Here is a 24,409-nt window from a genome sequence, read left to right on the forward strand (position 1 = left end):
CTACTGGGCAGACTATCTCCTTGATTGTGAAGGTTTGTTAGTTCATTTATTTATTTTTTATAACTAGTTAAACACATGGCAATGATGTATCTGAATTGTTTTTCTTTGCAGAAAGCCAGGCTGCTGTGTCTGTGGAAGATGTTTTGATGTTTGCTACTGTGCTGTCTTCACTTCCCCCATCTGGCTTGGAACCACTGCCACAAATAGAATTCCTGTGCCTCTGCATTCCCAATATCAAATACATGTTCAAACTCCTTGAGATGACCACTTCAAGACTCGTACACTTTGTTTAAGTCACAAATGGACTTTGGAATTCAAAATAGTCCAAGATTTAGCTGTTTCTAAGCTATATGATGGATGACCCCTAGAGTTAAAGGATTAGTTCACCTCAGAATGAAAATGTCCTAATAATTTACTATCGCCAATGCCATCCAAGATATCCATGTCTTTCTTTCCTCAGTGGAAGAGAAATTAAGTTTTTTGTGGAAAACATGTCTGGATGTTTCTTCGAATAGTGGACTTCAATGAACTCCAACGTTTTGCAGTCACAATCAATGCAGTTCCAAAGGTCTTTGAAGAGCTTCGACGGGCTGTGCACTACCCCAGCTGAAGAAGAGGGTCTTATCTAGCGACACGATCAGTCATTTTCTAAAAATAAATGTTTTGATGGCATTGGGGTGAGTAAATTATTAGGACATTTTCATTTTGAGGTGAACTAATTCTGAAAAGTTGTTAAAGATGCACTTTAAAGTGCAGTTGTTTAAGTTGTTTCTATGTTACAGTATAACATGTATACTGTGTGTATGTATATGTTTATATATATCAGTTATGTTATATATAATGTTCTATATTATGAATATAGTGTTCATGTTCACTTTGTGAATCGCTGTTTTAGATAAAGATACAATAACTTTTGTTTTCTATACTACAAAATGTAATAAATCCTTGTTACTATTTGATTAATTTACTTCACACTTAGAAACAATTTAATATTTATATAAAATTTTATACACTTATACACTGAATTGTGTTCAGACAGGCAGCAATATTTCACCACTAAAGAAAAAAACTCCCTTTTTGATCATTTCATAGATGATCCATTTATTTTAGTTTGATGCAGACTCCCAGTTCTCAGGCTTCTGTAACTGATTGTGTTCCATGGCAGAGTCCAGGTACTCCTGCATGTTTGGGTCCCCACAAGGAGTCATTGACAGGCTAGCCTCAGGAAGGTCATCCAGTTCAGCCTGTTCAATTTGAAATCCACAGTCTCTGGAGCCAAATAGAATGGAGCCATAGAATACATAATTTATTTTATTTTTAAGTTAAAATGTTATTAATACTTTGATCTGTTTATCACCAATGTATCACCTGTGTGGTAAGTAGTAGAGTTCATGGGGCACTCCTCCTGGACATGCTGCTGTTCTGGAAGGGCGAATCCTGTGACTGTTCCACAGTTTCACACACTCATCCAGGTCCTTCTGAAGAACGTCACCGAAGCAATACCTCAATAGGCACTGATGCTCATGGCTCCCGTTGAAGTATCCAGCATCTCTAAGGTCTGCAAATAACTCCATCCAGAACTGAGACCTATAGAAATGGATAAAATGTTCAGTTATACTTTCAAGTATATACATGTTTGAATAATAAAATCAAAGTTTAGTTGTAATGACATTTATGGTCTGTGCATCTTTTGGTCTTACATTTTTTTTTTTTCAGGAACAACTGCTTTTCCTGACTGGAAGGATCTGTTTTAAAATTTTACATGTGGCTGGACGCTCCAGAGTAGTAGTCACTGTGATGGTGGCGTAGGGTACATTGAATTGCAGCCATTATGCCATTCTCAGTGCCGCAATCAGTCCTCAGTCTCATGGGGATGACACCGAGGTTTCGCACACATGAAATAGTGAGCAATCACTGTTGGGTTGTTATTTGTTGGTCCACATTCAAGCCACAATAATTTAAGTGAAAATTCATCTATGCATCCTGAAATGGCCAAACCGAATGGCTTAAGTTTGTCATAACCATCTGCGTGCCACATATAGTTAGGTCCCATTGAGTGATAGGTTCTTCTTGTAAACCTTGTGCGTGCTCTGCTCTCACACCCTCGAGGATTAATCTCCCGGAGGAAATTCATCACATCATCTCTCTTCACTCGAAGATTGTACTAAAAACTCCATACACCGACCACACGCAAAGCAGAACCGCGTTAAGCTGTTCATGTGTTTGCCAGTAAACGGGCAAAACATTCCTCGGCCGGAGTCCATGTTCGGTCACCACAAACTTCATTCAAGCCATATAAGACATTGACAACACGAATTGACCGCGCTCACCAACAACACCTATCAGCTATCACCCGCTTTCACCTTGTCACTTCCGGTATGTGGTACATTCCCTTTCCGTGAAGAATCTGTCATTTGTAAATTTGTTTCGGGACTGGTAAAAGTGTTTTGCGTCTTGTTAATTTGTTTTCTAAAATGTTAATTGGTTTTGTCCTTGGTAAAAGTGTTTAGCCCATGCATTTGTGTTTGGGCGTGAAGGAATAAACCTGAACTTCTATACACTACAAGCACCGTCCCAGTCTGAGTGGGGGAACAGGCAGGTTTAGAGGTGTAGGGAAGTTCAGGGTCTTTTTGTATTGGTTTACTTTGATTGGACAGACCGCTGGCATTGCCCTACTCCTAACCCTGCTACCTGCTGCCCTCTTTCCTTGGTTTTTATGTTATCAATTGTGTCATTTTCTTTCATTCATACATTCATTAAATCCCTAAGACATTGGGTTAAGCCTACAAGCCTGGTTGTCCGACCTCATTTTTAGCACACACTACCCCACGTTTTGGCCACTTCACAGGGAGTTGATGAGCGGCAGAGTGTTGTGTTCCCTCCCCCGGGAGGTGTTCGTAACATATCTGTTCATGTTCACCTGGTGTGCTACATGGTTCTCTTTCTTCATGGTTAGTAGATCAGTTAACAGGAGGGGGTTTACTAAGTTTCTGTTGTTGGACGGTCAACTGTCACATCAATCCAATGTCTTTGGTGGTCTGTGTTTAGTCAAGTATTTACAGCATATGCACACACACAAAACTTACTCTAGTAGTTGATTAACCCGCTCTCGCTCTACTGTTGTTCTCACCAGCCTGTCTAGTAGTCAATTAGTTGACAGAGAGCAAGACAACTAAACAAAAGCTGAGGAACCAGATAAACATTATTTAAAACTTTACATAGAAGGTGAAGAATACATAAAACATACGATATGAAAAACCAAGCTAAGGAGATTATATAATTGTTATTTTGTGAGTGCAATTTTATAGTTTTATTAAATTAGAAATATATGTTAGCATTTAAGCTAACGTCTGACATTTTTATCTACAAAGAAAGTGAAGGAAGTCGTTTTTAATGATAACAGAGCTAAACAGAGAGAGTGTCTCCTAAGTAGGTCATTATCAATGTTTAAATCCTGCTCAGCATAGCAAGTCAGCCTACATTTATATTCACTATACATTTTTATATACTTGATGTGGCCAATAAGTAACAACTTATAATGTACAGCACCAACAATACTGTTTCTGTTTTATCTCCATTACACTGAATGTAATTTACATGTCACAAACATGACCAAACCAAGGTTACTAAAACAGATACTGTATTGACTTCAAATGTCTGTTAGCTCCTCCTACTGTTGACTTATGTAATACATGTTTGGAGGCAGGTCAGTTAGCACAGCTGAAACTGAAAGTAAAGTTCCTGCACAGGATCCATTTTGATTTGACGTAGAAGTGTAATATATATTTTTCAATATTTGAACTGAAAAAGAGAAGACAAATTGTTTCATAATGATTCATCAAAGAACAAACCAGAGAGAGTGATCATTTGGAGTAAGTCATTATCAGTGTTAAGGTAAGTTGTTGTAACTTCAATGTAGTTAGTCAGTCCACGTTCTCAAATGTGTTGATTTGTTGTCAGTAAAACTTAAGTTAAAGTTAAAGCATAATTTAGTTCTGTGTTTGTTATTTAGTGGTATTTCTTTGATTATAGTAATGCTTGTTATTCTTCAGTTTGTATCTGATCCAGACATTGTGTCTTCTAGTCTTTGATTCTTAATCCAGGAAGTGTGTGTTTCTCTCCATTATGTGCTTACAGGTCTAATCAGATAGAGAGAGAAGAGGGAACTGCCTCTAAAATGAGTCTCTCTGGGGAGAGGGAGGAGGGCGCCTCTGCCTCTAAAATAAGTATTTTTGGGGAACATGACACCACAGCTAAGAGGTAAAATTATATTCATTTGGTTTGTGAATGGGTTTCCACATCTGAGGTCAGAGTAGAAAAGTGACTGAATATTTTCCCTAAGATGCATTAAATGAAGCTGGTAAAATGGGAGTATAATGAATTTTATTAGTAAACCCACAAAAGTCAAAATAGTTTGGTTTGTGTTCTAGATACATATTCATTATTATGGGCTTTTGAGCAAGACAACTAAACAATGGCTGAGGAACCAGATAAACATAATTTAAATCGTTATACAGAAGGTGCGGAATTCATAAAACATACTATATGTTTTGCTATTTTAATGAACACTCGGACCAAGGGATGAGGTTCCAATTGCGGATCGCAACCGTCTGATTTATTTTTACGGCACAAGAGGGCTGAGGCAAGAATCACAACGAGATGGACAGGCAGGAGTTCGGTATCCGGTTGACAGTTCGAGAAGGCGACGGTACGGGCAGGCTTGGCAGAATAGTCCACTGGGCAGGCAGGCAGCTCAGAAGGCAGGCTACACACGGAGACAGACAGGAACAGGGCAAGGGGAGAGAATAACAACCAGTAGGGACAACAGTAGTTCGCTCGGTCGCTAGGCAAAGGGAGACACTGAGACGCAGGTGTTAGTATTCCAGTGATTGTGACCTTGAATGAGAGCTGCCGTGAGGGCGCAGTGGTACCGGGCAGAGGGCGCGGGAGGCTGGTGCCAGGGAGTTGCGAGGACCTAACAGCTATGTCTAGGTACTGGTGTATCTGTTTATTAATGTTTGAAATAATGGTTTGTCTTTAATATTGATGCAATGGGTGTTTTAGTGTAATCAGTCAGTTGTTAAACTGCACTTTCAAAATGTGTATTATATCAGTATAATATTTATCAATGTTAACTTACACTTTTCATGTGTGTAATACTTATTGATGTCCATATTTTTAAATAATAATTATAAACTCAATTACAAAATCAATATGATCTTATTGTAACATTTTCACAAAACAGTTAAGAGTCAAAGATTCTGAGTTGGTTCAAACACACCAATCAATCCTAAGTCCACCATATTCAAAACACTCTGGGTCCTCCTTCATTATTAATTATAGGGTCCAGAAAGAGACACAGACTCACTGTGTCCAAATACAACAATCACTACTTATAAAGTCCACTATGAACAAAAACACTCTGCTGTTCTGTATTTAACTGTATCATTTTCAGGGACCAAATAAAGAGACCAACCTGTCCAATACCCAGCTGTGTGTCCATGAAGAGTGACTGGTCTATGAATCAACCTATAGAGTTCAGAGAGGGAGACTTCTCTACTGATCAAAGGTAATACAAACTCATGTGTCAGTGATTTTCAACATTGTGTCTTATTTGTTAATTTTGTTTCCATTATCTGATTGCCACAACAACAGCTAATCTTCCTGGGTTCAACATTTAACGAAAAATATGTTACAGGTAAACTACATCTTAATAATGTAAATACATTTAACAAAAACATGTATGAAGATGACATTAAAAACATCATAATATAAACACTGGAAAGATTTTTTTTACGTTTTTACGTCTCTCATTGTTGTTTTTATTATCCCTAATGACTTTTCCTGTTTTATAAAACTTTTACTAAGAAAGTCTACCCTTATAAATATGGAAAACATTTGGTCCTACTAAAGTATTTCCCCTTATAACATGGATGAGTCTGAATTATGTGTCATGCTGTTGGACTTAAAATATGATGGTCCCACCGATAATAACACCATGCTATTACATCATTTACACCATTGTATAGATATAGATCATGAAAATGGTTAACCTGCATTATACATTATACCATGGAAATTATTAATTAAGATTAATTACAAAACGTATGTCACTGTATTTATTCAAATGCATGAAATGAAGCTGGTACAATGGGAATATAATGCATTATAGTAATAAACCCAAAAAAATTAAAATAGTTTGGTTTGTGTTATTGATACGTATTCAACATTATGGGCATTTGTTATCTTCATTTATATGTCCCAAGCCCGTTTTGGGTTCCCTGTGTTGTCAACCAGTAATGTGGGAGAACATGAAGTGCTGTATATTCTTTGTAATTTGCAAGAGGTGTTGGTCTTTTATCGGCCAACAGAGGGAGACACTTACTCTAGTAGTTGATTAACCCGCTCTCGCTCTACTGTTGTTCTCACCAGTAGAGCCCTGCGCGGGACTGTTTTCTTTATCCCACTCCCGCCCGCTCACGCCGAATTTCTGAGCTTTACCGCTGGCACCCGCAACATATGTGTTACACTCCCGCCCGCTCCCGCAATATGTATGTCCAATCCCGCCCGCTCCCGCAATATGTATGTCCAATCCCGCCCGCACCTGCAATATGTATGTCCAATCCCTCCCGCACCTGCAATATGTATGTCCAATCCCTCCCGCACCTGCAATATGTATGTCCAATCCCGCCCGCTCCCGCAATATGTATGTCCAATCCCTCCCACACCTGCAATATGTATGTCCAATCCCGCCCGCACCTGCAATATGTATGTCCAATCCCTCCCACACCTGCAATATGTATGTCCAATCCCGCCCGCTCCCGCAATATGTATGTCCAATCCCGCCCGCACCTGCAATATGTATGTCCAATCCCTCCCGCACCTGCAATATGTATGTCCAATCCCTCACACACCTGCAATATGTATGTCCAATCCCTCCCGCACCTGCAATATGTATGTCCAATCCCTCCCACACCTGCAATATGTATGTCCAATCCCTCCCACACCTGCAATATGTATGTCCAATCCCTCCCGCACCTGCAATATGTATGTCCAATCCCGCCCGCACCTGCAATATGTATGTCCAATCCCTCCCGCACCTGCTAAACTCTGAGAATTTATTCCCGCACAATAATAGAGATGCATTGAGTTTGTGTCTTCTCCCGTCCTGCAGGAAAAAAACACGTATTTGTATTGCTGTTATTAAAGAGATTCAATAATAGCAATGGTCCTGGTGTAAATGTGCAGAAAAGCAGTTTGCCTGAACACAGAACGTTTATTATTATATAATACATTAGGCTCTATAATTTCCATCCATCCATCATCTTCCGCTTTATCAAAAATAACTGCTTTGCAAAAAAAATAAAAAATATAGATCAATATGATAAACTAGGCTACATGAAAAACTGCAGTTTTTACAATTATTAGCCAAAGCCAGATGTCGCAGGTATTCTGTTTGAAAAAATACAAATAAAAATAAAACATTCAAACTTAGGCAGCCTGCTCAACACAACATTGTCTGGCATCATCACGCCTCTTGACCTAATTAACAAATGGCAACGAGAGGCTGTACTAAAAAAAACAACACTAATAAGTAACATAAAATAAACAACATAAAACGAATTAATTTAAGAAATGAATCACTTTGCAATGTTGCTGTGGAGGAAGAGAATGTTGCTTATCGACTGCGGTCCCAATCCCGTGAGTCTCTCTTCTAAGGTGCGCCCACAGACACTAAAGGCCCGCTCTGAAGGCGCACTGGATGCGGGGATACTAAAAATAAAACGTGCCAGCTTTGATAGCGCTGGGAAGCGCTCTTTGTTGAACTTCCACCATTGAAGCACGCTGTCTGAGTTATCAGAGAGCCGGGAGCTGAGATATTCAGCCATTTCATCATCGATCGGCTTTGGCACTGAAGCAAAGGAGGACGGATCGTCTTCCCAGTCTGCGAATCGGTCTGTGGTGCTTTGTTTTTTGGCTGGTGGTGGCTCATCCTCTGCTGTGGCTGGGCTCAGGTGAAACTGCATCTTCTGAATAATTTCCTTTGCGCCTTTGGATAGGCTCATTCTGTTATTCATTTATATTTTTTATTTATTCATTATCTCCGTTTCTATTTTTTTGACTGCATTTCACTTATTCTATGGTAATGGTATTGCGTTTTCTGTGTTTGTTAGCCTACCTTTAACACTTCGTCTTTTTAATCTGGGGGCAGCACCCGTAGCATTCACATTTTAGGAGAGAGTTGCAATCCTGTACATCATGTGGAGAGGTAATGCAGATGTGTCACTGGTGCCCATCAGTTCTTCCAGACGCAAGACACACACATTGGCCACTCCAGAGAGCAAGGGCTCCAGCATTGCTGCTTGGCAGTGTTCAATGAGTTTCCCGGACCACGGCAGTGGAGTGGAGTTGTCAGACTCCAAGTCATTAGTAGCTTCCTTGAATAACTTAAGGAACACAACTACTGTTTTTAAAGTATTTGCATAGATCTGCGCAATTCTTTCATACTGGTTATTTCTAAGCAGTATGGTGGAGATCTCCTCATGCTGTTGCAGTATGGAATCCAGCATTTCATAATTTGAATTCCATCTTGTCTCGATGGATTGCTTGAGGGATTTCTTCAAGCTGTTTTGCAGACCTGAATGAAATATTTCACCAGTTTTTTTGCACTGGTCAACAGTTCAGACAGCTCAGTACTTTCAGCCGACACGTCTGGTGAAAATGCACTTGATAGGGTGACGTTCAGGATGTGCGCGTTGCAGTTCAGCCTGGTGGCTCCACGGTCAGTGACAAACACAACACGGCCAGATAGAAGTGACGCATCTATTCCAAATTCACAGAGTTTCTGGAACAGCAGGCTCCTGATATTCTCTCCTGTTTTTGATACACCACTCTCAAAGGGAGCCGCGAATAACACTGTCACGTCCTGGCTGTGCCCCTAGCCATCTCTGCGCTGGGCTCGGGGCATAGCCAGAACAGGACAGGAGGTGGCCTTTAGCCACCTCTACTCCTTTGTTTTGGTTTCCCCAATTGGAGGCAGGTGTTAGTTATTGCCTCCAATTGGGGACCCTATTTAAGTTTAGTTTGTAGGCCCCAAGGCGTGGTTCATTTGGTTTTGTTTATCCTGTGTAAGGAATACCCACGTCACTGGTTGCTGCCTTTTGTTTTGTTGGAGTCCTTCTTTCTTTATTTTGTATTAAACATGGATTACCTTACCTACCTCTACTCTGCGCCTGTGTCCTCTTCATCCCACGACCGTGACAGAATGAACCACCACCAAGAGACACAGCAGAAATGGACGGTAGGGGAACTCCTCGGTTGGCCGGACAGCGACACCGAGGAGGAGGAGAACCCCTACTGTCCTCTGCGGCACACCGGGCCTCCACAGCATCCACCCCGGAGGAGACGTCGACGGAGGCGACGTAAGCAAACCTCCGTGTGTCCGCCCCAAGAATTTCTTGGCGGGGTGCTGTGGGGGCAGGCGGAGTGGAAGGACGCGGCCGTGCCACCCGTGCTCACGTGTGGGGTAGTCCAGGTGCCCCAGCCCTGCCCGGTGCCAGCTCCTAGGCGTCGGGCAACAACACCGGTGGGGCCTATGAGGGCTTTCCCTGATGTAGGGAGATGTGAGGACTGGTGGGGCTATCGGGACCCGCCGTACCGGTTCTCACAGCCAGCGCCCCCCGCTGCCCGGGAGCCGCAGCCAGCGCCGCCAGCGCCCCCCGCTGCCCGGGAGCCGCAGCCAGCGCCGCCAGCGCCCCCCGCTGCCCAGGAGACGCAGCCAGCGCCCCCCGCTGCCCGGAAGCCGCAGCCTGCGCCCCCCGCTGCCCGGAAGCCGCAGCCAGCGCCGCCAGCACCCCCTGCGGCTTGGGAGCCGCCGCCAGCGCTGCAGCCAGCGCCACCAGCGCCCCCCGCTGCCTGGGAGCCGCAGCCAGCGCCGCCAGCACCCCCCGCTGCTTGGGAGCCGCAGCCAGCGCCCCCCGCTGCCTGGGAGCCGCAGCCAGCGCCGCCAGCGCCCCCCGCTGCCCGGGAGCCGCAGCCAGCGCCCCAGCCGCCCCAGCGCCTCAGCCGCCAGCTCCACCCGCTGCCCAGTGGCCTCAGCCGCCAGCTCCACCCGCTGCCCAGTGGCCTCAGCCGCCAGCTCCACCCGCTGCCCAGTGGCCTCAGCCGCCAGCTCCACCCGCTGCCCAGTGGCCTCAGCCGCCAGCTCCACCCGCTGCCCAGTGGCCTCAGCCGTCAGATCCTCCTGCTGCCCAGTGGCCTCAGCCGCCAGCTCCACCCGCTGCCCAGTGGCCTCAGCCGCCAGCTCCTCCCGCTGCCCTGTTTTCGCCGCCGCCCGGGCCCGCGGATGACTGTCCGCCGGCGCCCGGACCCGCGGATGACTGGCCGCCGCCGCCCGGGCCCGCGGATGACTGGCCGCCGCCGCCCGGGCCCGCGGTGACTGGCCGCCGCCGCCCGGGCCCGCGGATGACTGGCCGCCGCCGCCCGAGCCAGCGGATGACTGGCCGCCGCCGCCCGGGGCTCCTATTCCTCCGCCGGCTCCCCCGTCTCCTATTCCTCTGCCGGCTCCCCCGTCTCCTATTCCTCCGCCGGCTCCCCTGTCTCCTGTTCCTCCGCCGGCTCCCCCGGCTCCTACTCCTCCGCCGGCTCTCCCGCCGGCTCCGGACCCTCCACCGGCTCCTGTTCCTCCGCTGGCTCCTACTCCTCCGCCGGCTCTTCCGCCGGCTCCGGACCCACCGCCGGCCCTTCCGCAGGCTCCTGACCCTCCGCCGGCTCCCCCGTCTCCTATACCTCCGCCGGCTCCCCCGGCTCCTACTCCTCCACCGGCTCTTCCGCCGGCTCCGGACCCTCCGCCGGCTCCCCCGGCTCCTGCTCCTCCACCGGCTCCTATTCCCCCGCCGGCTCCCCCGTCTCCTGCTCCTCCGCCGGCTCCTACTCCTCCGCCGGCTCCTGACCCTCAGCCGGTTTCCCAGTCTCCTATTCCTCCACCGGCTCCCCCGGCTCCTGCTCCTCCGCCGGCTCCTGACCCTCCGCTGGTTTCCCCATCTCCTGCTCCTCCGCCGGCTCTTCCGCCGGCTCCGGACCCTCCGCCGCCTCCCCCGGCTCCTGCTCCTCCGCCGGTTTCCCAGTCTCCTATTCCTCCACCGGCTCCCCTGGCTCCTGCTCCTCCGCCGGCTGTCGACCCTCCGCCGGCTCCCCCGGCTCCTGCTCCTCCGCCGGCTGTCGACCCGCCGCCGGCTATCCTGCCGGCTCCTGTCCCTCCGCCGGCTCCCCCGGCTCCTGCTCCTCCGCCGGCTGTCGACCCGCCGCCGGCTCTCCTGCCGGCTCCTGCTCCTCCGCCGGCTCCTATTCCCCCGCCGGCTCCCCCGTCTCCTGCTCCTCCGCCGGCTCTTCCGCCGGCTCCTGACCCTCCGCCGGTTTCCCAGTCTCCTATTCCTCCACCGGCTCCCCCGGCTCCTGCTCCTCCGCCGGCTGTCGACCCTCTGCCGGCTCCCCCGGCTCCTGCTCCTCCGCCGGCTGTCGACCCGCCGCCGGCTCTCCTGCCGGCTCCTGTCCCTCCGCCGGCTCTCCCGTCTCCTGACCCTCTGCCTCCCCGGCCTGTCCCTGCGGCTCCGCCTCCCCGGCCTGTGCCGGCGGCTCCGGGCACTGAGCCTCCGCCGGTCCGGGTGTGGTCGTCCCGGTCTTGCGGTCGGGAGGTGGCCTTTAGCCACCTCTACTCCTTTTTTTTGGTTTCCCCAATTGGAGGCATGTGTTAGTTATTGCCTCCAATTGGGGACCCTATTTAAGTTTAGTTTTTAGGCCCCAAGGCGTGGTTCATTTGGTTTTGTTTATCCTGTGTAAGGAATACCCACGTCACTGGTTGCTGCCTTTTGTTTTGTTGGAGTCCTTCTTTCTTTATTTTGTATTAAACATGGATTACCTTACCTACCTCTACTCTGCGCCTGTGTCCTCTTCATCCCACGACCGTGACAAACACCCTGGAAACGAGGTCGAAGTTGTTGTTTGTATAATGGATGGTGCCGGATATGAATGAAGTTTTATGGTAATCCTCCGTCCATATATCTGTTGTGATGGCACTTCCATATGTTTCAATGATAGGCTTTATCTCTGCTGCCACTGACGCCTGCAGTACTTGGGCTCACCCCTCGACATGTCTGGATACAGTGGTTGGATGAGGTCAAACATATTTTACATCAAATCTGCCATATTTAGCGGCGAGGTCAACTAAGTGTTGCGATAAATCAACAAAGCCTTTCCCGGCGACAAAGTCATATGGCCTTATGTCTAGACAGCACAATTCCACACATTTCTCTGTAGTTTCTTGTTTAATGTGTGTAGGGAGATGTTGTTTATCCTTGAAAACCAGCTTACTTTGACCAGGTAGAACAGAGCAGGTGTGTCGCTTCAACCCAGACGTGCCGGATTTGTGCCCATTGTAGATTAGTATTTTTGCACATTTGTCACAATGAACAAAGTTCAGTTCCTTTCCATCTTTATCACAAACAATTGAGAAACTTCTCCAAATGTCAGACTTGCCTTGCTTGGGTTTTGTGCTTTAAATACCTTGTTTGAGGTTCTTTTCCACATCATTTATTGACATCTCCATCATGTCACTATGCAACCGATCACAACTTCCGATCCTGCAGTGTTTTTTTTTTGCCGCCCATTCCCACCCGCAGCAAAGTTCAAACCGCACGCTCCCGCAAGGATTGCGTTGGGTCCTACGGGACCCAATCCCAATGCAGCCCTCTAGTCACCAGCTTGTCTAGTAGTCAGTTAGTTGACAGAGAGCAAGACAACCAAACAAAGACTGAGGAACCAGATAAACATTATTTAAAACGTTATATAGAAGGTGAGGAATTCATAAAACATGCGTTATGAAACACCAAGCTAAGGAGAATGTATGTACGATATAATTGTTATTTTGTGATTGCCTTTTTATGGTTTTATTAAATTGTAAATATGTTAGCATTGAAGCTAACGTCGGCTATCGTATCAAACACACGAGGCACCAATATACATGTCATCTGTTTTAGTTAGAAATAATACTTTTAAAACAATTCCATTGCCATTTTTTACAAATGGGTTTTAGTAACTTCCAATTTAGAATTGTATTGTGGCCTTGTCAAATGAAAGAGACTTACAAATTATATTGGAAAAAACCCCACCAGCGAGCCAGTTAAATTCTTTGACATATGTCTTTTAATTGTGAGTTAACAGGATTTAAAAGCCCACATGTTTCTATTACAAAGCTACAATAGTCAATGTTGGATTATGAATAATAGCATTTATTTATTTTGTATTTGAAATCTGTGTGAGTCTGTACAAACTCTGGAAGTGTAGATGTAATATCATGTTTTGTCCACAGAGACCAACAGGAAAGATCAGAGTCTGAGATTCTCAGTGGTCAATCTGTCCAGAGTCATCAAACAGACCTGTCCTCTATATTCAGTGTATGTGGTCCTATTATGTTCATTTGTTTCTGTAAACCTCAAGTGAAGTTAACCTGTCAATCTTTCATGCATTTGTTAATATTGTTCTGATATTAAATTAACTTTAATTCAGTCTAATTTCAGCTCTTTCTATTTCACTGTTTCACTTTCAGTTACTTGAACAGAATATAATGATGTTTGTGAAGAAAGAGTTAAAGAGGTTTAAGATCATGCTGAGTTCAGATCTCCCAGAAGGATTTAAGAGTCAGAGGGAGGATGAGGAAGGTGTGGACCCTGAAGATGAGAAGCAGGAGAGCAGTGCCAAAGAGGGGGTTCTGAAGATCACACTGCATGTCCTGAGGAACATGAACCAGAAGGATCTTGCTGACACACTGGAGAAAAGTAAGAGTTGTCTGACTTTACTGTTGAATGTTCCAAATGATATTATAGTGACCTTGAGACAACGTATAACAACCTCTTCTGTGTTGAAGAACTTCACATAGAACAAAGTGAAGAGACAGATGTATTACAATATTGTCATTTCAAAGAAAGTTCACATTCTCTGTTATTTGATACAATACTGTAAGCATTTATAGAGACGTCATTGATATCATCTGGGTTATTTATTTCAGATGAGCTTGCTGTGATTTGCCAACATGATCTCAAATCTAACCTGAAGAAGAAGTGTCAGTGCTTATTTGAGGGGATCGCTAAACAAGGGAACCCAACACTTCTCAATAAGATCTACACAGAGCTCTACATCACAGAGGGTGGAAGTGGAGGAGTCAATAATGAACATGAGGTGAGACAGATTGAGACAACAACCAGGAAACAAGCAAGACCAGAGACAGCAATCGAATGTAATGACATCTTCAAACCCATACCTGGACAGGACAAACCTATCAGAACTGTGCTGACAAAGGGTGTTGCTGGAATTGGAAAAACTGTATCTGTGCAAAAGTTCATTCTGGACTGGGCAGAAGGAAAAGCCAATCAGGATGGCCAATTTTTATTTCCCCTCCCTTTTAGGGAGTTGAATTTAATGAAAGGGGATGAACTCAGTTTGATTCAACTCATCAATCATTTTTTTATTGAAACCAATAAAGCAAGAATCACGAACTTCAACAAATACAAAGTTGTGTTCATCTTTGATGGTCTGGATGAGTGCCGACTGCCCCTTGACTTCCAGAACAACAAGAGCTGTTGTGATGTGACAGAGTCAACCTCAGTGGATGTGCTGCTGACAAACCTCATCAAGGGAAATCTGCTTCCCTCTGCTCTCCTCTGGATAACTACCAGACCTGCAGCAGCCAATCAGATCCCTTCAGGGTGTGTTGACCTGGTGACAGAGGTGAGAGGGTTCAATGACACACAGAAAGAGGAGTACTTCAGGAAGAGATTCAGTGATGAGGACCTGGCCAGCAGAATCATCTCACACATGAAGACATCAAGGAGCCTCCGCATCATGTGTCACATACCAGTCTTCTGTTGGATCGTTGCTACAATCCTTGAGCACATTTTGACTACAGATGATAAAGGAGAGCTGCCCAAAACCCTAACAGACATGTACTCACACTTCCTTGTGTTTCAGTCCACACACAGGAATGTAAAGTATGATGGGAAAAAAGAGACAGATACACACTGGAATAAAGAGAGCATTCTGACCCTGGGAAAACTGGCTTTTCAAAAGCTACAGAAAGGCAATCTGATTTTCTATGAAGAAGACCTGAAAGAGTGTGGCATTGATATCAATGAAGCATTAGTGTACTCAGGAGTCTGTACACAGATCTTTAAAGAGGAATGTGGGTTGAACCAGGACAAGGTGTTCTGCTTTGTCCATCTGAGTATTCAGGAGTTTCTAGCTGCTGTCTATGTGTTTCTCTCATTCAACAACAATAATAAGAATCTAATGGATGAACAACAGTCAACTGATGGAAATGTTTCAGTCCAGTTGAGTTACGAGCCTGAAGTCAAATTTTTCAAGACTGCTGTGGATAAAGCCTTCCAGAGTAAGACTGGACACCTGGACCTTTTCCTCCGCTTCCTTCTGGGTCTCTCACTGGAGTCAAATCAGAAGCATTTACGAGGTCTACTGACAAAGACCAGAAGCATCTCACAGAGCCATGGAGAAACCATCAAGTACATCAAGGAGAAGATCAGGGAGAATCCCTCTTCAGAGAGGTGCATCAATCTGTTCCACTGTCTGAATGAACTGAATGACCGTTCTCTAGTGGAGGAGATCCAAAGATACCTGAGTTCAGGACGTCTCTCCAGAGAAGAACTGTCACCTGCACAGTGGTCAGCTCTGGTCTTTGTGTTACTGACTTCAGAAGAGGAGATTGATGTATTTGACCTGAAGAAATACTTCACATCAGAGAAAGGTCTTCTGGGGTTGTTGCCAGTGGTCAAAATCTGCAGAACGGCTCTGTAAGTACAGTCATGCAAATTACCCCCCCCCCCAACCCAAACCTTCTTCTTACATCTACAGTATATTTACTGACATGACAGCACTGATGATTTTCTAAATAGGAGGCGTCGCTGGGATCACAATACATTCAGGGCTCAGACATATTCTAATATTATTCTGAACTATTGTTCTATTTGTGTCATCATAATTATCTCTCTCCAGACTGTCAGGTTGTGGAATCTCAAAGAAAGGCTGTGCTTCTCTGGTCTCAGCTCTGAAGTCAAACCCCTCACACCTGAAAGAACTGGATCTGAGCTACAATCAGCCAGAGGATTCAGGAGTGAAGAAACTCTCTGCTTGGATGGAGGATCCACAATGTAGACTGGAGACTCTGAGGTGAGTAATAATAGTTCATTAACGTTACAATATTACAACAGAGGTGTTACACTACAACAAGGGACTTAAAACAGCTGCTGTTGTCAATGGGTGAACCTCCACCAGCCCTGAGCTCCCAGCAGGACAAAGTCCCCAACCACCTGGTGAAGTCCACTGTTCACTGGTACAATATAAATGTTCACTGCTCTTCTATAATTAAACCAGCATGAATATATATTAAATTGAATATATGTTAGATTGTTTCACCTGCGTATTGGGTCACTGTATATTTCACTTCTGCCTGTTTAATCTGAAATATTTCAGGTAATGTGTGAGACTCCGGCAGGGCTGCCCTTTGTCACCGGTTCTGTTCGTAATTTTTATGGACAGAATTTCTAGGTGCAGCCAGGGGCCGGAGGGTGTCAGGTTTGGGGACCACACGATTTCGTCTCTGTTCTTTGCGGATGATGTTGTCGTGTTGGCCCCTTCAAACTAGGACCTTCAGCATGCACTTGGACGGTTTGCAGCCGAGTGTGAAGCGGTGGGGATGAAAATCAGTACCTCCAAATCCGAGGCCATGGTCCTCAGTCGGAAAAGGGTGGCTTGCCCACTTCAGGTTGGTGGAGAGTGCCTGCCTCAAGTGGAGGAGTTTAAGTATCTAGGGGTCCTGTTCACGAGTGAGGGAAGGATGGAACGGGAGATTGACAGACAGATCGGTGCAGCTTCTGCAGTAATGCGGTCGATGTATCGGTCTGTCGTGGTGAAGAAAGAGCTGAGCCGCAAGGCGAAGCTCTCGATTTACCAGTCAATCTACGTTCCTACTCTCACCTATGGTCATGAGCTTTGGGTCATGACCGAAAGGACAAGATCCCGGATACAGGCGGCCGAAATGAGCTTTCTCCGCAGGGTGGCTGGGCGATCCCTTAGAGATAGGGTGAGAAGCTCGGTCACCCGGGAGGAGCTCAGAGTAGAGCCGCTGCTCCTCCACATCGAGAGGGGTCAGCTGAGGTGGCTTGGGCATCTGTTTCGGATGCCTCCGGAACGCCTTCCTGGGAAGGTGTTCCGGTCCCGTCCCACCGGGAGGAGACCCCGGGGAAGACCTAGGACACGCTGGAGGGACTATGTCTCCCGGCTGGCCTGGGAACGCCTCGGTGTCCCCCCGGAAGAGCTGGAGGAAGTGTCTGGGGAGAGGGAAGTCTGGGCATCCCTGCTTAGACTGCTGCCCCCGCGACCCGGCCCCGGATAAGCGGAAGAAAGTGATGATGATGATGATGATGTATGAGATTGTTGTGTTCAGAGTTTCCAAATATACTGTATATATTCTAATAGGAAATAAAATGGACTAATCAAAGGCCATAACAGAACAGATTTTAATAGACAAGTAAGTTGACTTAGTCTAATTATCGTTACAGTCCTATTTTTCAGGTTTATCAACCATTCAAACTAATTTTCATTTCAACCCTCTCATGCCCACAGATTCATACCTCTTTGTCTGTTTATTATCATTCCTGCTACTCCTCCCCTCACACACACACACACACACACACATACTTACTCTTCCTTGAACTACAGTACTGTATATTTATTGACTGAGAACATTGATGATTTTCTATACAGGATTTCTATACATTCTAGTGTCATGTATTGGCAATGTCAGTTTTAAAAGTATGTCCTTAAGTAAAGTTGACATGATAATAATGTAATATATAGAGGATATTCTAATATTATTCTGAACTATTGTTCTGTTTGTGACATGATGATAATCTCTCTCCAGACTGTCAGGTTGTGGAATCACTGAGGAAGGCTGTGCTTCTCTGGTCTCAGCTCTGAAGTCAAACCCCTCACACCTGAAAGAACTGGATCTGAGCTACAATCACCCAGAGGATTCAGGAGTGAAGAAACTCTCTGCTTTGATGGAGGATCCACAATGTAGACTGGAGACTCTGAGGTGAGTAATAATAGTTCATTAACGTTATAATATTACAAAAGAGGTGTTTCTCTATAACAAGGGACTAAAAACAGCTGCTGTTGTCAGTTGGTGAACCTCCACCAGCCCTGAGCACCTGGTGAAGTCCACTGTTCACTGGTACAATATAAATGTTCCCTGCTCTTCTATAATCAAACCAGCATGAGAATAATGACCAGATTAAATTTTATTAGCAATGATTAAGTAATCTTGTGATCACCTGGCCACTTCTATGGCATTCAGTTCATGAAAATAACATGATATATATGTAAGGAACGTAATCAGGGAAACGACACAACTCTGTGGTCTCAAGCAGCTAGCTTGTCTATAAATTCATACATTTGAACATACCGTGTCCAAACACAACCATCAACTAAAGTGATCTTCTACATCTGGGTTATGTGGACAATATGTTTTTGGGGAGAACATGGTCTGAATCCATCAGCTAGTTATTCTTTTTCGGACCATCGGTCCCAGAGTCTGAGGAAGTCAGATGAGGTCTGCCTTTCCATACAGCTGTGAGTGTGAGAGAGATATATAATACTGATTGGTCAATAACTGTATGTCTTTGACATTTTAAATGGTGTTATTTGAAAAAAACGATGCAATGTTCAGGTCTATTCTATATGCTCTGGTTTTAAGTGTTAAATCTTTAGTGGATGTGTACACGGAGAAAGACAACTCTGAGCCCATATTATGACATTTGTGTTATATTTATATGGTGAAACCAACCGGGGTCATTTTGACCCCAATATAAAATAATTCAAATTAGAATAGATTCAGCGTGTGATTCTGTTCAGAGTTTCCAAATATACTGTATGTAGGATAGTTGGCAATGTAATTGACTAATCAAAGGCCGTAACAGAACAGATTTTAATAGATACATTGACTCAGTCTAATTATCATTACAGTCCTACTTTCCAGGTTTATCAACCATTCAAACATATTTTCATTTCAACCTTCTGATGTCCACAGATTCACCCCTCTTTGTCTGTTTTTATCATTCCTGCTACTCCCATCTTCACATTCACACACACACAGTTTTTTTACATCTATAGTATTTTTATCGACAGAGAACACTGATGATTTTCTATATAGTAAATTACATTCTAGTGTCATTTATTGGCAATGTTAGTTATACAAGTTCACATGACAATGATGTAATATATAGAGGATATTCTAATGTTATTCTGAACTATTGTTCTGTATGTGACATCATGATATTCTCTCTCCAGACTGTCAGGTTGTGGAATCACTGAGGAAGGCTGTGCTTCTCTGGTCTCAGCTCTAAAGTCAAACCCCTTACAACTGAAAGAATTGGATCTGAGTAACAATGACCTGAAGGATACAGGAGTGGAGAAGCTCTCTGCTCTGCTGAAGGACCCACAATGTAGACTGGAGACTCTGAGGTGAGTAACACAATTGACAACAGAACTATTACATGACAACAACACAACAGAGCGGCAACACAACAAAAGGGGAATACAAACATCTTCTGTGTTTCCACCTCTACCTTTTCTGAGCTGCCAGAAGGTCCAAGCCTCCATCCCTGGTAAAGACCAAACCCTGTCAGACATCCCAGCAGACCTGGAAGGAAACACACCACAACTAACAGGACCACCATTACAAACATAAACATATTCTTACATAATAAATAATCATTTCTGGTAGTCCAAGTCTATCACACATTAGAACTAATCTTCATTCCACCCCTCTGATGTCCACTGATCCACCATTCATTCCCACTGTATTATTGTTACACTCTTTCTTATTGGAGACATCCCTTCATTCTACCATGTTGTCTCATAGGGACTTGAACTTCCCCATCTGTTACATTTCTTCATGAATTGTCTGGTTACATCATACTGATGCTGCCCAGGGATCCATCATAGTACAGAGTAATTTGTCTCAGTTCTTCCAGGGTGGATGGGTGGAAGTCACACAGGGCTGCCTTGTCATGTTGCACTCTAGCGACTCCTTGTGGTAGAGTGGCTGACTGTAATCTCAGATAAACACTTCCTTACTGATTGAGCAGTGTCATTAGAATCGGAACAGCTTGGTAAAACATGCTTATAAGATACACTCACCTAAAGGACTATTAGGAACACCTGTTCAATTTCTCATTAATGCAATTATCTAATCAACCAATCACATGGCAGTTGCTTCAATCCATTTAGGGGTGTGGTCCTGGTCAAGACAATCTCCTGAACTCCAAACTGAATGTCAGAATGGGAAAGAAAGGTGATTTAAGCAATTTTGAGCGTGGCATGGTTGTTGGTGCCAGACGGGCCGGTCTGAGTATTTCACAATCTGCTCGGTTACTGGGATTTTCACGCACAACCATTTCTAGGGTTTACAAAGAATGGTGTGAAAAGGGAAAAACATCCAGTATGCGGCAGTCCTATGGGCGAAAATGCCTTGTTGATGCTAGAGGTCAGAGGAGAATGGGCCGACTGATTCAAGCTGATAGAAGAGCAACTTTGACTGAAATAACCACTCGTTACACCCGAGGTATGCAGCAAAGCATTTGTGAAGCCACAACACGCACAACCTTGAGGCGGATGGGCTACAACAGCAGAAGACCCCACCGGGTACCACTCATCTCCACTAGAAATAGGAAAAAGAGGCTACAGTTTGCACGAGCTCAAAATTGGACAGTTGAAGACTGGAAAAATTTTGCCTGGTCTGATGAGTCTCGATTTCTGTTGAGACATTCAGATGGTAGTCAGAATTTGGCGTAAACAGAATGAGAACATGGATCCATCATGCCTTACCACTGTGCAGGCTGGTGGTGTTGGTGTAATGGTGTGGGCGATGTTTTCTTGGCATACTTTGGCCCCTTAGTGCCAATTGCGCATCATTTAAATGCCACGGCCTACCTGCGCATTGTTTCTGACCATGTCCACCCCTTTATGACCACCATGTATCTATCCTCTGGTGGCTACTTCCAGCAGGATAATGCACCATGTCACAAAGCTTGAATCATTTCAAATTGGTTTCTTGAACATGACAATGAGTTCACTGTACTGAAATGGCCCCCACAGTCACCAGATCTCAACCCAATAGAGCATCTTTGGGATGTGGTGGAACGGGAGCTTCGTGCCCTGGATGTGCATCCCACAAATCTCCATCAACTGCAAGACTCAATCCTATCAATATGGGCCAACATTTCTAAAGAATGCTTTCAGCACCTTGTTGAATCAATGCCACGTAGAATTAAGGCAGTCCTGAAGGCGAAAGGGGGTCAAACACAGTATTAGTATGGTGCTCCTAATAATTCTTTAGGTGAGTGTTTGTCCCAATTTAGTTAATTCATTTTGACTATCCCGTAACTTCTGTGTGGATGTTGAGACAAGGCAGCATAATGCAGCATAATGCCTTGTCTCAGCATCCACAGGTCATGAAAGAGAATTTGATTAGAGATGTGCCTGGCAATTATTTTCACTATTTATTATTCCTCAGCTTTAGTTATCGAATAGTCGACCCCACCCCCTCATGCCCAAAAGAAAGGTATTAAATGAAAAAAATTAATGTAAACTGTAATACCTAGGATTACCAGGTAATCCACACCTGCGGATTACCTAGTTTGGTGGGCCCGTTGCTGTCCCTGTCCTTGTCCACCTGGTCATACTTCTGACCTAGTCTAAAATCAAATAGACTCTGGATTTAGCCTAGAGAAATGTATTTATCATTCCAATTGGACTCTTAATATCTCACCCGGCACAGCCAGAAGAGGACTGGTCACCCCTCTGAGCCTGGGTCCTCTCTAGGTTTTTTCCAAAAATTCGACCTTCTTAAGGAGTTTTTCCTAGCCACTGAAATTCAACACTACTGTTGTTTGCTCCTTGGGGTTTAAGGCCGGGTGTCTCTGTAAAGCCCTTTGTGACAACTGCTGTTGTAAAAAGCGCTTTATAAATAAATTTGATTGATTGATTAATATGTTATACAATAAATTCAACGTTTTATTTAAAAATGTAGTTTACAACCTCAAGAACGTTTTAGTAGGCTAGATATACTTTTGCTCAGGAGACATTTAGATTCAGAAATGCCACAACAGCATCAAATAACCTAATGCATAGGCTTGGCAAACCGTTTACAAGTAATTTTGTTCATATTATTGTTATAAGCTTTCACATTATTTACAATACAAATGAACTATAATGAACTATGAATGTTGTCAAAAAGCCTGCGTTTTTTCCCATGAATTAGCGCAGAGATATGTATAAATTACCTTACATTAGCTAATGTTTTCTGGCCATAACAACAAAATACTAAATGTATTAGACCATCTAGCCAGCTGTTTTTATATATACAGTCCCTTGAAACTATACATTCTAAACGAAACTACACTTAATATATAGACTAACAGAGTTACGTTTCAGTCTGCATTAAATCAAACAAATCTACCGATGTGTTCCAGTGTATAAACAAATATCTTTGGAAGGAAGCTTAATAGGAATAAATTATATAAAATGAATTAACATAAACCAAATCTGGCTAGCGCATCCATAAATGCTAGATCTTAACAAAAATATAAAGAATCATTAGGCAATGTCCATATTATTATGATAATTTATTCTTGTTCAGTAGTATTAGCATGTCCACGTGCTCCGGAAGTAGACAGTGTTCGGCCTTGTCTCTTTTATATACAGAGATTTCTCTGGATTCTCAATCTTTTAATAATGTTATGTACTGTGGATGATGAAATCCCCAAACTCTTTGCAATTTAACGTTGAGAAGCATTATTCTTAAATTGTTTCACTATTGGCCTGCACAGTCTTTCACAGAGTGGTGAACCCCTCCCCATCTTCTGAAAAACTCATCCTCTCTGGGATGCTGTTTTTATAGCCAATCATGTAATTAGACAATAAACCTAAATAGTTGTATGCTCTTTCACCAGGTTTGTTTTTCATTACACAACGTTTCCAGTCTTTTGTAATGTTTTGTATTATTAAGACAATAGTTTCATAAGATACACAAAATAAAAACAATTATTTAAAAACAATAAACAGTATCGTTTGAACTTAAAAAAGTGAAACATGATCTGGCACCATAACAAGTCACAGAGTGAGAGTCGGTTACTAGGGTTGCCAACTGTCCCGAATTAGGCGGGACGTCCCCGATTTAGAACCTAATTAATTTGTCTAACCACTCAAAAACGGTAGTCAAAAAACAGGACAAGTGAGGTCCCGTGCGGGACAAATTAATTACCGGTGACACCCACTGGAGCATTGATGGACTTATAATGTAAACAACAAATAAATGACTAAATAAGGTGACCAGTAGAGGGCGGTGTTTGAAAGTCTCAGGCACCAAACAACCATAGAAGCCTGTATTTGAGGATTTGGAAAAAGCATGTGATCAAATGAGGCTTCGTACGTCATCAATCACATGGTATTACACCGATACAAGACTCAGCCCTTTAACATGGATTAGAATGGGTTGACATTTCAAAGCAACCCTTGATTGGAGAGTTTAGTTCAATCTCCTGATCAACAATAGCAGAATGGCAGCTGAAATCGTGTTTTGTAAATAGTTTTCTTTTATTAACCTGGCTTCTTTTCAATTGAGATTTAATTAGCAGGGGCTAGGTTGTTAGATTTAGTCATAGATTTCAAACATGTAGTTTCTAAATGGGAAGTTACTTCTTCAAAACCTTGTGATCAATGACGTCTTAATCTTTGATTACATGCCTTTTTTAAACCTTGTTGCAAAATGCTCCCAGTTCAGTCTTGGATGCCAAGTTGCTTTTACTCACTGACCTCTACTTGACACCTAATTCACCAGTTTATGTACATTCTACAACAGGTTGGTCAAATAGGTGGCGTTGGGGACATGAGTTACAGGCAGTGACATGAGACACTATCAATTAATGTTCAAATAATTTGTTTCATTTCATATATGCTATGACACTTTATCCTAAACATTACTATGGATAAACAGTTTAAAATAAATGGTTACCTGGGAGGCAACCCCCCCATTCTGACTGAACTCATAACCTCAAATAATTTTATTACTGACCAGAAGATGTCACTATTGTGAACTTTTTAGTTTAGTAACTTCAAAGGGTTTAAAAAGCCTAGTTTGCCCATCAGTACTTCAAAGTTCAGAGACTTTGTTAATACTAGTCACTTGTGAAATCATGATAATCTCTGTGCAGGCTGTCAGGCTCTCTGGTCACAAAAGAAGGCTGTGCTTCTCTGGTCTCAGCTCTGAAGTCAAACCCCTCAC

The 24,409-nt window shown here is 44.0% G+C and overlaps 2 protein-coding genes across 7 annotated transcripts in view; one reads left to right on the forward strand and one right to left on the reverse strand.

Annotated features, from left to right (window-relative positions):
* Positions 1-24,409, reverse strand: part of LOC114840365 (NACHT, LRR and PYD domains-containing protein 12-like) — a 360,864-nt gene that overhangs the window by 281,210 nt on the left and 55,245 nt on the right. The window lies entirely within an intron of this gene.
* The window catches only part of LOC117592794 (NACHT, LRR and PYD domains-containing protein 12-like), a 106,282-nt gene continuing 95,242 nt past the window's right edge, over positions 13,370-24,409 (forward strand). Inside the window, exons 1-5 of the mRNA XM_034295461.1 lie at positions 13,370-13,451; positions 13,604-13,832; positions 14,063-15,857; positions 16,060-16,233; positions 17,987-18,160. Coding sequence (XP_034151352.1) covers positions 13,622-13,832; positions 14,063-15,857; positions 16,060-16,233; positions 17,987-18,160 — 2,354 coding nt within the window. The 5' untranslated portion in view covers positions 13,370-13,451; positions 13,604-13,621. The remainder of the gene's footprint in view (positions 13,452-13,603; positions 13,833-14,062; positions 15,858-16,059; positions 16,234-17,986; positions 18,161-24,409) is intronic.

The sequence above is a fragment of the Esox lucius genome, chromosome 11, assembly GCF_011004845.1.
Source record: "Esox lucius isolate fEsoLuc1 chromosome 11, fEsoLuc1.pri, whole genome shotgun sequence".
NCBI classification, from domain to species: domain Eukaryota; kingdom Metazoa; phylum Chordata; class Actinopteri; order Esociformes; family Esocidae; genus Esox; species Esox lucius.